We start from the raw sequence: 12,738 nt of genomic DNA, 5'->3' as shown, positions 1-12,738 counted from the left end.
TGCTAAAACTTTTGATATCTTGTGAATGGCAATAGTGGAATTGCTCTATTTGTATGATAGGATGTTGAAGTTAATTGAGTAGGTTGTGTTGAATAAATTATAGCAGTTATTCCATTCCTACACATTCACACAAATTCAAAATGAGAGTGTAGAAAAAAAAAACATTTTTGTTGTTATTTAGATGAAGCATGTATTCTTTATTCTACTAAAATTCTTTAATTCTCGTTTTTGGTTTCACGTGTTTTTTTTATTAAATTTATTAAATAATTTTTATATCATTTGAATATCATAATACAAATGTCGTCAGTTATATTCAAATGTATACACTTATAATCAGTGCCGGATCTAAGATGCTAACTCAGTAGAGACAATTTTTTTTAAATATAAAAACTATTAATTATTATTCTGAAAAGGAATAAAATGTGAAGTGAAGTGAAATGTCTAGTTGAATAATACAAAGTATTCTGAAAGCTAAAAATTGAACAAAATATAAGAAAGATATCTAGTCAATGAAAGACAAATTTTAACAATGAAGTTCAAATGCATAAAAATAGAAGGACAAAAATACAAAAAAAAATTATATACATATTTATGATTTTTTCGAAGCCAGGGGGTGCATTTGCACCCCTCAATCCTTAATGAGTCTGTCACTGCTTATAAAGATAATATTTTAAGAAATTATATGTATATAAATGGGTATAATAAAACACATTTATAAATATAAAATTATTTGAATACATATTAATATTTATAATTATTTTCATATATATATATATATATATACACGCAAATTTATGCTTTTTAAAATTAGAAAATGGTTGAAAAATATATTAAAAAGTAACGATATAAAAAGCTGTATATTATAAACTAACACATGGACATGACACGAGTTATTATGTTAAAATTAATAAAAATAGACAAATCCGATGAAACGGTACTACATTTTTTCTTTTCCACTCGAAATACGCTCAAATTCTGTATTTCTTTTAATTTATAAGATACATAATTACAATAAATATATTCCAATTAAATCAATCAGTCTTTTATTAAATTTTGTATGAATTTTGATTTTATAAAGCTATTTTACCATGTGTCATGCACCTATTAAATATTTATTATATATAATAATTTATTAAAAAAATATCATATTTGAATATATAAATTATATTTAAATTTTATATAATAAATATTTATATATATATATATATATATATTATATTTTAAATTTATGATAAATAATTTATACTGTGACATAAAATTATTTTTAATTATTGATAATTTATTTTAAATATATTAAAATTTAATACATAAAAAAATAAAGGTTAAATTAGATTAAAAAAAAAGTCAAAAGAATATTTAAAAACTCTTTTGTTGAAGAAAAATATCCAAAAATACTATCGTTCAAGAATAATTTTTAAAAATTTTCATCATTAATATTTAATATATTAGGGTGAATAATAATTAATTTATCAAATTTCATAAAATGACTTTAAAATTATACTAATCAATTACCAAGTTATTAAAATAATGTATAATTTTAAGAACAAAGAATACTCTTTACTAGGAGTAAGTATATGACTATATGGTCTCAAGCCCGTGGGCTGACCTGTAAAACCCATTAATCGTACTATTAATGACCTAATTTTTTTTATTGGCATAACTAAGGGAAAAAAAAAAAAGGTGAAACCTAAAAACCAAAACGACATCGTATATAAGCTATTTTCTTTTCCGCAAGGGTTAATACAAAAACCCCTTGCGCCTAGGGTTTAAGCGACGAGAGCGAAACCACCCTAAATCTTCCGTCTAAATTCGAAGTCGCCCACTTTTGATTTCGATTTCGTGGCGATAATAGATAGCAATGGCTTGCCAACACGGAAGCGGGTCGTTTATTGACCCGAATCCCATTGGGGTGGAGACATCGATGGCTTCCCAACACGAAAACGGAGCGGATATTTACCTTAATCTTTCTGGGGTGGAGACCCATGATGAGGAGGTTAAAAAGTTCCAGGCTTTGGGTTGTGCTGATCCTATTGAGGAAGACGTGGAGGATATCACTTTAAAGGGTTCATCTCTTGCAATTGAGGAGAACGGTGTTAAGGATGATTGCCAAAGAGAGAGTGAGAGTAGCGAGAGTGAAAGTGCAAATTCAGACTCCGAGAGTTCTTCTGATTCTGATAGAGGAAGTAGTAGCAGCAGTAGTGATAGTGAGGATGATGATGACGTGGAAGTTGAAGAAGGCGAGGTAAATGATTCTGATGAAGAGAAGATGGTTAGTTGGAGCATGGTTGATGATGATGAAGATGGTGATGATGTAGGAGGACCCATCAAGTCAAAGAACGAGCTTCAGGTGTACTTTTATTTTTTGTTTTTTTAATTTTGATTCATAAATTAAATATTTGCTAATTTTGTTGTGTATTCATTGGAAATTAGCATTTAAAAAAAAAAAGTTTTCAACTTTGTGGGTTGAGAAGGTTAATAACTGGAACTAATCTGAGTAACTAAAGGACCTGGGTTGTGCTATTGGAATTTTATTTTGCTTTTCGGGCATTCTTTTGAATGGTTTTAACTTTGTGCAGAATCTGCCTCCTGTTCCTCCGGTTGATGCGACTTTAGAACCACACCATCAAATGCTGCCAGTGGGAATTGTTACATCGGTTAGTTATAGACACCTCCTATCTGCAGTAGGCATTCCATTATCGATTGCTAATTTAGTTTCTTTAGTTACGTAATTGTCTGTTTATTTGTGTAGATTATAAATTAGTAATATGATGACTATAGGAATAGAATAGAAAGGGTATTGATTGGTGTTAGAATCAACTTAAGTTCCTCATTTTGCAGATTGTTGGTGCTCAAGTCATTGTGGAAGGAGTGGAGACGCATGACCCTCTTAATGAAGGTTCTATTCTTTGGTTGACTGAAAGCCGAAAGCCACTAGGTTTAGTTGATGAAATCTTTGGACCAGTCAAGAACCCTTTTTATATTGTGAGATACAATTCTGAAAGTGAAGTCCCTGATGGGATCCATGGGGAAACCTTGGTCTCATTTGTTCCAGAATTTGCTGCTCATGTGCTTAACAACAAGGATCTATATAAGAAAGGCTACGATGCATCTGGCGCAAATGATGAAGAATTGTCCGATGAAATGGAGTTTTCAGATGATGAGCAAGAGGCTGAATACAAGAGGATGCGAGAAATGACCAAGAGAGGTGTAAACGAACAAAATCATATCAATAGAAAAAAAAATAGAAAGAAATTTTTACCAAGAGAGCATAAGGCGCGTGCCACCCCTGCTGCACCATTGCCTGATCATGGAAATTGTCCTCCATCATTTCCATACTTAAACGCAGCTGGCACTGGACAAGGTCTTATGGGGGGAACTACTACAGTTCCATCATTTCCACACTTGAACGTAGTTGGCACTAGACAAGGTCTTATGGGGGGAACTGCTACAGTTCCATCATTTCCACACTTAAATGCAGCGCCTAACTTCACCCCAAACGGAGTTTGGACAAATGGAACAGCATTTCCGCAGCAGCTACAGTCATCTGCCATGCTTCCTAATGGACTTCCTGCAAATGGTATGCCATGGTTCCCACAAAACACTCAAATTTCTCCTCAGTTGCCTATGCAAGGAGTTCCATTTTTTCAACAGCAATTACATCCCAATCAGGGGTCTCTTTCCACAACTATGCAACCTGGGATGCAGTCCAATATGTTTGGTCAATCCATGTATGCAACGGGGCTTGGTCAAAACCAAATGACATTTGGGATGGGGTTACCCTTCTCACAGATGCAACCACCTATATTTGCTGCACAACAGGGTTTTCCATCCACTGAATTGCATTCTAATACTATTCTTGGCGCACGGCCTCAATTTCATCCACGTCCATCTGCTAATCGTGGGAGAAAAACATTTCACGGTGCAGGTAGGAGAGGGGGTCGACCAGCCAACTGAACTTTACTGCACATGAAATCAGTTTGGCCATTTTGCCAGGAATGTACTACAAATGTAAATTTCCTGTAAGCCATTCTTGAATTTTGAAATGAATTGGCATCATTTTTCGTTGCAAGTGTTGTGTATTTGAATAGCTCTGTGCTGATTTTCTTTGTTTATTGAAGGAGCACCTTCCAATGCACTGAACCATATCAATATACTATGTCATTTTTACAAACTCTTCTCTAAGGATCTATTGTAAAGACGAGAAAATTTTCAGAATATCTGCCAAAAATCGTCAATAATATCAAAATGGAGGAATCGGCCCTAATTTTTTTGGTGATATAATATTTTATAGTACAATATATATAGTCCTTGATCTTCGGTAGCTTACTATTGTATATCAAAATGGAGGAATCGGCCCTAATTAGAAGAATGGTTGTAAGCTGTAACTATTGTATCCAACTTCTTTTTAACAAATTCTATAAGCATAATTTTAAGCTAAAACTAGATAGTGCTACATTTCTGTTTATACTTTCTGTAGTATCAATATCATTTGTACTCCTTTAACTACAAACATTACTAGGCTTTTTTCTTGCCTGAACCCTATTATATACTTCGGAGGAAGCAGGAGTGATATCAAGCAACGCAAGCTTACGAAAAGAACAGCAACGGAAGTTTTGAAAGGTTGCGTAAGAAAGAAACGCACAGTTGGTTCTGAGGTAAAAAGATGAAAAAAAACAGATTAACCAACCAGCCCTTGCAAGCTGTAGAAAGCACTCTTTCCCTTGGCTACAACTCGTGGAGCAACATGTGGCTAATATATAAAGTAAGCACACTCATGAAGGACTAACATGTCCAATTCTTTAAAGACTACATTGAAATCATTGAGCACTTATAAAGAGCACATCGACTAAGCAATAATTGTCCAAAACACGGAGCTGTCGGTTACTGTATTACTATGGCTTGGTCACCATCAATTGCTTATAAAATCATTACTGTATTACCATTTTTCAACATTTTTTTTATCATATAAGATATGATATGTAGACAAGAGAAAACAGTCCATACAATTCAAAGAGTTTCTGAAGATATCATTTAATCACAAATTGACATTATAATTTGTTGCTTTTTCAATATTTTAAAATTCATGCAAACTTTTTGTCCTCCTAATTTTGATAATTCACAATTTTAGTCTCTATTATAAAATAGAGATATTTAATTTTTTTATTATCATCAAAACTACCTAATTTTAATATCAATTAATTGTTATATTTTAGTATTTATTCTTGTCAAATGATGTGACATATAATCACAAGATATTAAAAAATATAAAAACTAAAAATTTGTAAATAAAATTTATTTACAAAATAAATATTAATCATTCATTAAAATAAACACAAACAAATATTTTGTAATTATTTTTAAAATTTTTAATTTTACATATTATGTCATTATATATCACGTCATTTAAATAATTAAATGTTAAAATTTAATGATTAATAAATAAATATTAAATTAATAATAAATTAGTTTAAATATGTTTTTAGTCTCTCAAATTTAGGATAAATTTATTTTTGATTTTTTAAATTTAAAATTGATGTTTATTCTCTATAATTTTAAAAAAAAAATCTTATTTTAATCCTTATATTCAAATTTTGTTAAGAAATTTATCAAATATTATTGCATAAAATCTATCTATTTGTCTTTATTGGTAAAAATATCATATTATCCAATAAATATTACATAATCATCTTAATTTATTACTTTCAAATATATTATTAAAAATTACAGGGAATAAAAATAATTTTAAATTTGAAGAACCAAAAATAAATTTATCTTAAATTTAAAAAACTAAAAACATATTTAAATCTAATAAATTTAATATTTAATATTTTTATATATAAAAAAAGGAATAAGGGCATGTTTGATTCCACATCAACCATTTAAAATTAATTCCATTACATTTAAAATAACCAAATTATATTTGTAACATATTTGACTATTACAAAAATTGATTTTAAGATATGAAATTTTACATCTATTTAAAAGCAACTATTAATAATTTCTACGACAAACTATCAATTTTAAGACTATTTATCTAAATTTATAATTATACACTTAAAATCAATTTTGATAAGAAATTTTCAAACAATATTCAATATAAAAATCAAATTTATATTTCTTAGTATTCAATCAAAAATTAAGTTACTTTTAACTTTCTTTTACTCGATCAATACTGAAAATTCACGTCAATTTAAAATTAATTATATCAACAATATCCAAACACACTAAATATCACTCACTATTTTACTAAATATCACTATTTTAAAATAGGAGACTAAGACCAAAAATGCAATTTGTTCAACGGTACTACTCAATGCATATAAAGAAACATATGGAGAGAAATTATAAACATTGGGAAAGAGAATAAATTGCTAAGATTGAAATTTATGATCCAGTCACAGCGAGAACAATGAATGGTGAACTCAGTCAGACTGGTAACGTGCAATTAGGAAATTAAATTAAACATTCTTATAGGGAGGCATAAATATAGCCCAAATGAAGAAGTGGGGAAATAACAGAATGTAGAGAGGGAGTCAAGCTTTGGCATTGTTTGTAAAGTCAGCACAAGTCTGGCAGCTGCAATCTGAAAAGCGGCAGATATCACACCCAAAGCACACACAAGAAGTGCAACCTTTGCATGTTGGAGATCGAGTGCATCCCCTGTAAACTCTACGACTTGCTCTTTCTTCTTCATCATCACAAGCAATTCTGAAAAGGGTTACCATTAATAATTGTTCCAACAAATGTATAATATAGTTTTAGTACAGGTGAACATACAACATAAACAAGCAAATACTGTCTAATGGGCCAATTTAATAAATGGTAATGTTGGATATGAAATAAAAGTACCATTCCATGTACTTGAGTACTTTCAGTTTTACCTAACATAAGCTTTCAGATAATTATTTGTAATAGATACCCATCATCAGCCCCTTGTCCCTCGCCCCCAAAGTGGGGGCAACGACCAATCCATTTTCATTGGTAGCAAAGCTGATGCAAAGTATCTTTTACTATTAAAATGAAAAAGGTGATAGTGATCAGTCAGAAGAAGGGTAGGAGATAATGGACACAGTGCACTGATAACTGGAAATATCGTGTAATGGCTGAGCAAAGTGATGGTATGGTATACATTAAAGTCAACAAATAATGAAGTTCTAGAAGCTATCAACTATGATAATAGAACAAGCAACAGTGCCTGTTAAGACAATTGAAACTAGATATCAGTGCAGAAGGGCATAATAGTCTTGAGCAGTAAGTAGCATCAGCAATGGTGATAAAGATGGAGGATGAACATGTGGGCAAAATAGTTCTAAAGCTACGTTAAAATGATTACTAATTTACATTCAGAAATGCCAGGGGGCGTTTGGTTCAAGAAAAAGTTTTATTTTTTCACTTTTTTAATTATAAAAATGTCACTTTGGATTTATTTTATTTCCTGCTTTAAAAAAAATTGTATAAAAATATGATTTTCTTTCTATAATCACTGTTTCTTGTACAAACTTCAGAAAACATTAAAAAGTAAAAATAAGGTGATATTATTGTAATTAAAATGAAGAGAGTTTTTTCCCTCAAATCAAAAGGCCAAGGTTTTCAAATAGTTGCGTTCTAAATTCATGAGAAAAGGAAATAACGGGAAAAATAAGACTCGTGGGAAAATAAGACTACCTGAATATACTTTACTCCATACAGCATCACTCCCATTAACCACACTTAGACCTAGTATTTCTCTACTACATTTCCACCACTAAATCGTGTCATACTGCCCTGGAAGATAGTCTTCTTCATCTAATAATCGCCAAAATATGATTTACTAAAATAGGCTATTCAATCGTATTACAAGCAACATATCACTTGACAATTGAAGGCTCTTATATCATGCATAGCTACTGCACTCATCATTCCCTTGATATTAACTTTTCAAATGCCAATTCGGTATATTTTTTTCCCTCTTCTATTTGAATTCCTGAATAATTCCAGAATACACAGATTCTGGCCAAATTGAAATATTGGTACTGATGTACTTGTAACAACAGAAGTCTGTTTAAGGAATTCAACTAACTCGTGAACACATTACCTCCAAACGCTCAGTAAAAATTACTGAAAATTTTGCTTCATTAATCTAAGTTAATCACTAAGATGCTACCAAATTTCAGAACCAGGTCTGGTTATGTCCTTCCAGCTTGAGACATGCATGATATCCTCACCAAGGCCTTTAGGAATTAATTTACAGACACGTACCAAAATTATTATTATCTCAAAGAAAATAGTATTTGAGATACATAATTGTTTTAACAATTATTTTTGTAGTTCCAGTTACTTAGTAACATTAATAGCCCATTGTAGTTGGACAATGCATTAAAAGTCCGCATCAATCTTACATAAATGCTCAACCATAAAACAGTTAAATGATATGCCTACTGGATTTTATAAACTAATCTGATCCAATCAAGGATCAAGCAGTGATACTATAGTAAGGTGAGGAACAGCAACAACAAGATATCCTTAATTAAGACCGTATTCAGTGGCTTGCACGGCACTCAAATTAGCAAGGATTGGCATCCATAACTTCAAATATAACCCAAGGTTAAAAAAGATAAGATCAAAGTTATTGGCTCAACTGGAGAACTGGCAAGGCAATACTATTTCCATCAATATAAAATATAATAACTAAATGGTTCTATTTAGCATATATATAAATTTAGCACATATATAAATGCATTCAAAGCATGGTGAATTCATTAACATCAACCCAATAGATTATAACACCAAGCCACCAGCACTTTAAACATGACTTGCTCATTGATATTTTTCTTAGTAAAAGTGTACTAAAAGAGAAAAAAAACATACTTGTCATATGGAAGATCTGAACATTTCCAATTTGCATCTGCCAAAGCATCATGGTGAATGCGGCATTCCTCTTTTGTCCTCAGACGAAACCTACGCTCTTTATTGCACCTAGTGCAGCGAACAAACTCATCACGGTGACAAGCTCGGCCATTTTGGGATCTATGGGATCCATTTGCAGCTTTTGACACTTGATTGTAGTATTTGAGCAGCACTGTTTTACACAGTGGAACCTTCTCACCATTTACTATTACCCAGACATTATTCTTCCATTTCCTGGCTGTCTCCCTTCCAGAGTGTTTCTCAAATGCAGAAGGAGTCAATTTGTCTAACAATAAAACAACATTAACGTAAATAAAATGGTCATTAAGCAAAAAAACATTATCATCAATAAAAAAAAATGCAACACTACATAGCATGCCAAGTCCAGAATCAAAATCAGAAAAAGCTTTTTTACTTCACTAATGCATAAAGCATAATTAAAATAAACAATAGAAGTACAAAGCTCCTGTCATAATATATCAAACTGTAACCAAAACAACAATTTATAAAATTGCCTTGAGAATATTGAAGTAATACTAATAAAATTACTAGCGAGAGAAATAAGTGACTCGTCTACCCACATTGCCCACCACATTCAAGAATTAGATTATGAGAGTTTACTCTTCCCCCTCAAAACTCCACCAGAGAGCTCAAGAAATCCTTTTTCCTTTCTTTTTGTGGGTGAAATTAAAAATAATTCATCCATGCTTAATCACGTGATCTCTTCTCTATTTGCTGATCTCTTGGAGATTTCGAATTCAAGTCATATTGGCATGGTATAACATTACTCTATGAAAAGTTATTTTCTCAAGTCAGTATTTCATGTATAATTTGTAGAAACAATTGCTTAAACAAATTTCATGCGGTCCTATGATAGCATCCTGCCATATGGCAAACAAGATTTCCAAAGTAATTGTCACAACTTTTTTTCGTTTTCCTTTAAATCATTAATCAGCAGAGGCATTAGTCCTTCTCCCTCCACAGATACCACATTAAGTTCTACTTATATATATTCCATTGGGTAAGCAAAATAACAAAGACATAGGACACACGGAAAAAGTACAACTTAACAATGCATATACATAGTGACTGAGAGAATTAGATTCTAAATGTTTGGGTGTTGAACCTCTGCCGAAGGCACTCATTCATCTCAGTCCCCAACAATTAAAATCTACTCAAGTGTCAAGGACGGCCCATGCCAAATACAAATAGCAATCAATCACATTCACACATAACATGAGGGAATATATATGCCACCAAAAACAAGAACCAAACATATGAGCAAAACTCAACATATATAATAGACAATACCATTGAATAACACAAACAGTCTACTCTGCCAAAAAAACTTGGATCACTTTCAACAAACATAGAGTAACGATATAATATAATGGTTATGTCACGATACTAAATACAAACAACAAAAAGGTCTCCTTCATCAAGAAACAAGCCTCGTCTAAACTCACAAAAAGACACCGTAAGACCGTGTCATTCAAAAATCACACACAACAAAAACAAACAGCCTTGCAGCTCGATCGCGTGGTATACCAAACAAAACCAACGACTTCACTGAGACAAATCAACATACACTTCAACTGTGAACCCACCATCACAAACTCACAATCCAAAGCAGATCAAACCAACCCCGTAACAACACCCATCAACGTCAAAAAGAAAAAGAAAAGAAAAGAAAAACTCACACCTGAACACAAACTATAAACATGCACACACACACAAAACAAAACAACAAAGAAAAACACAAAACCCTCATCTCTAGAGAGAGGAAGAGACCTTCCTGACACCCAGGGGTGCATTCACAAGTGATTTCAAGGTACCCATTAACGAAAACCCTAAGTCTTCCAACAGCGTCACCATATCTATGGCTCGTGCACCCGCACGTGACTTCAACATAGTCCCCAACACGCTTCACCCCACTCACCTCCCTCAGCTCCTCTTCGCTGAACAACGTCAACCCACTTTCTCTCTCTAACCCGTTCGCCATTTTCCCCCCAAAAGACTCTGTTTTTGGCCACAAAACGATGCGGGCGCAAAATCGAATATCAAGGGTAACGCGATGGCGAAGAAGACCCCAACACCACGTTCAACCTTGAGATCTGACAGAGGAACGTTGAAACGTTTTAGGAGAGAGAGAGAGAGAGAGTGAGGGAGAGAGAGAGAGTGAGGGAGAGAGAGAGAGTGAGGGGTTGGTGATGGGGTTGAATGAATATAATGAATGAGCTGGCGTAGCGAAACAAATGTTGTGAAGTGAAGGGGTTAAAGCCTTAGCATTAGGGTGCTACTTGCAATGCATGATATGACATGAGATGAGTGAGGATATGATATTATAGAGAGAGAAGAGAGAGAGAGAGAGGAAAAAGTTTATAGGAAATCCTCTCATGAAACCAGACTAGGTTTTTGATAGTCGTGTGTATGTGTATGTGTTTGTTTTTTTTTTTCTTTTTTTTTTATTTTGACCGCAAGGATTTTTTTGGGGGCGGTTACTTGTTTTTATGATATGATCTTGCATTAAATAATGGAACAAATTTAGTTAGAATTAAAAGGACACTTTTTTATAAAATAAAAAAAAAGGAAATAAAAAATAAAGTGGGCTTTTGCCGTTTTGGATGGAGAATTTGATTCGCTTCTGCATAAACTGCAATTCGTTTTACGATATGATGGATGCGAGTTAATTTCACGAGTTTGTTAAATGGTAAGCACAAACTCATTAACGACCACCAAAAGGGGTTGAGTTAAACTTTAAGTGGTTTTAATTTAATGTGATGTAATGCAACACTAGTATATAATATAGAGCTAAATGTTTAACTGATATTATTATTTGGACTAATTTGGTCATATTTATGTACATGTTTATGATTTTACGTTCCAACCTTGATATGAATTCAGAATTTAAAACGATCCCCTATTTGTTGTTGTTGTCATCACTTTACAATAAAGGGGGCATGAAGTGTGATTACTTAGAGAAGATGTACAACGACCAAGAATAAATAAAGGGACGAGTTTATTATACCAAGGAAGGTGACTACATAACTCATATCCATTGAACACGAAAGCAATTGAAAATTTTCCCATTTTGTTTTAATTACTACATCAGACGCCACAACAACCATGGTGATAATATTGGTATGTACGTTCAAAACTTGTAACAAGACAAGGTGATGAAGAGGAGAATTGATTCTATTTCTATCTCCATATATGGCAGAAGACTTTCTGAAGCCCAACAGTGCACGTAATAGTGTGTGGAAATTTCATTTAAGACAAAATTGGTAAAGTCTATTTTTGAGAACTTGCTACAGACACACTGAATAAAGCTCTCAACTCTTTACCGGGACTCGATCAAAATGGCGTGATAGTTTATCAAAGGAATATACCTTTCCCTTAATCAGGTACATGAAAACCATCCCCCAGAAAAACAAAGTTAAAAAATATTCTATTGATTTTTCACTAGAGTACAAACTACTAATATATATCTTAGTTGCTGCAAACTGTCAGGACTAATGCTATTAAAGCTCTGAATTTGTTTTAGTTGCCATTTCAATAACAAGTTTTTTGTCCTATTATTCCTTGAAAATGTTACCATTTTAGTTAAAATGTTCCATGACCACATCATCGAAGTTTTTGGATTCTATGCAGGTAATTGCAACTATGTCAGTTACACTTGTACACAATTTCTCACATCATTAAAGATTATGATAGGATTACCAATGTGATTGTAATTTAAAACATGTTAGTCTTGCTATTGGTTGTTCCACTAATACATATTAATCTTTAATTTTTAACTTTTGAAATACTACATGAATTATGTCAAATGGACCAGAAAAAAATTAAAATATG

At 32.3% G+C, this 12,738-nt stretch overlaps 2 protein-coding genes across 2 annotated transcripts; one reads left to right on the top strand and one right to left on the bottom strand.

The window, feature by feature from the left end:
• The first annotated feature begins 1,733 nt into the window (after nt 1–1,733).
• LOC109798385 (uncharacterized) lies at nt 1,734–4,171 on the top strand. Its single transcript, XM_020358630.2, has 3 exons — nt 1,734–2,347; nt 2,577–2,654; nt 2,839–4,171. The coding sequence occupies exons 1-3, from the start codon at nt 1,859–1,861 to the stop codon at nt 3,952–3,954; spliced, it is 1,683 nt and encodes a 560-aa protein (XP_020214219.1). The 5' UTR covers nt 1,734–1,858; the 3' UTR covers nt 3,955–4,171.
• Nucleotides 4,172–6,342: 2,171 nt separating this feature from the next.
• LOC109798652 (protein ULTRAPETALA 1) lies at nt 6,343–11,264 on the bottom strand. Its single transcript, XM_020358997.3, has 3 exons — nt 10,678–11,264; nt 8,848–9,172; nt 6,343–6,708 (listed from the first exon to the last, which is right to left on the bottom strand). The coding sequence occupies exons 1-3, from the start codon at nt 10,886–10,888 to the stop codon at nt 6,534–6,536; spliced, it is 711 nt and encodes a 236-aa protein (XP_020214586.1). The 5' UTR covers nt 10,889–11,264; the 3' UTR covers nt 6,343–6,533.
• Between the last annotated feature and the right edge of the window lie 1,474 nt (nt 11,265–12,738).

This window comes from Cajanus cajan, chromosome 8 (genome assembly GCF_000230855.2).
Source record: "Cajanus cajan strain Asha chromosome 8, NIPB_CcT2T_4, whole genome shotgun sequence".
NCBI classification, from domain to species: Eukaryota; Viridiplantae; Streptophyta; class Magnoliopsida; order Fabales; family Fabaceae; genus Cajanus; species Cajanus cajan.
This window is presented reverse-complemented; position numbering and strand designations above follow the sequence as displayed.

Excerpts from the sequence above, each read along its gene's own strand:
- LOC109798385 (XM_020358630.2), top strand. The coding sequence starts at position 1,859 with ATGGCTTGCCAACACGGAAGCGGGTCGTTTATTGACCCGAATCCCATT. Across the intron at positions 2,348-2,576 it reads AGTCAAAGAACGAGCTTCAG|AATCTGCCTCCTGTTCCTCC; the intron begins GTGTACTTTTAT and ends AACTTTGTGCAG. Across the intron at positions 2,655-2,838 it reads CAGTGGGAATTGTTACATCG|ATTGTTGGTGCTCAAGTCAT; the intron begins GTTAGTTATAGA and ends CTCATTTTGCAG.
- LOC109798652 (XM_020358997.3), bottom strand. The coding sequence starts at position 10,888 with ATGGCGAACGGGTTAGAGAGAGAAAGTGGGTTGACGTTGTTCAGCGAA. Across the intron at positions 9,173-10,677 it reads CACCCCTGGGTGTCAGGAAG|ACAAATTGACTCCTTCTGCA; the intron begins GTCTCTTCCTCT and ends TTTTATTGTTAG. Across the intron at positions 6,709-8,847 it reads TCAGATCTTCCATATGACAA|AATTGCTTGTGATGATGAAG; the intron begins GTATGTTTTTTT and ends AACCCTTTTCAG.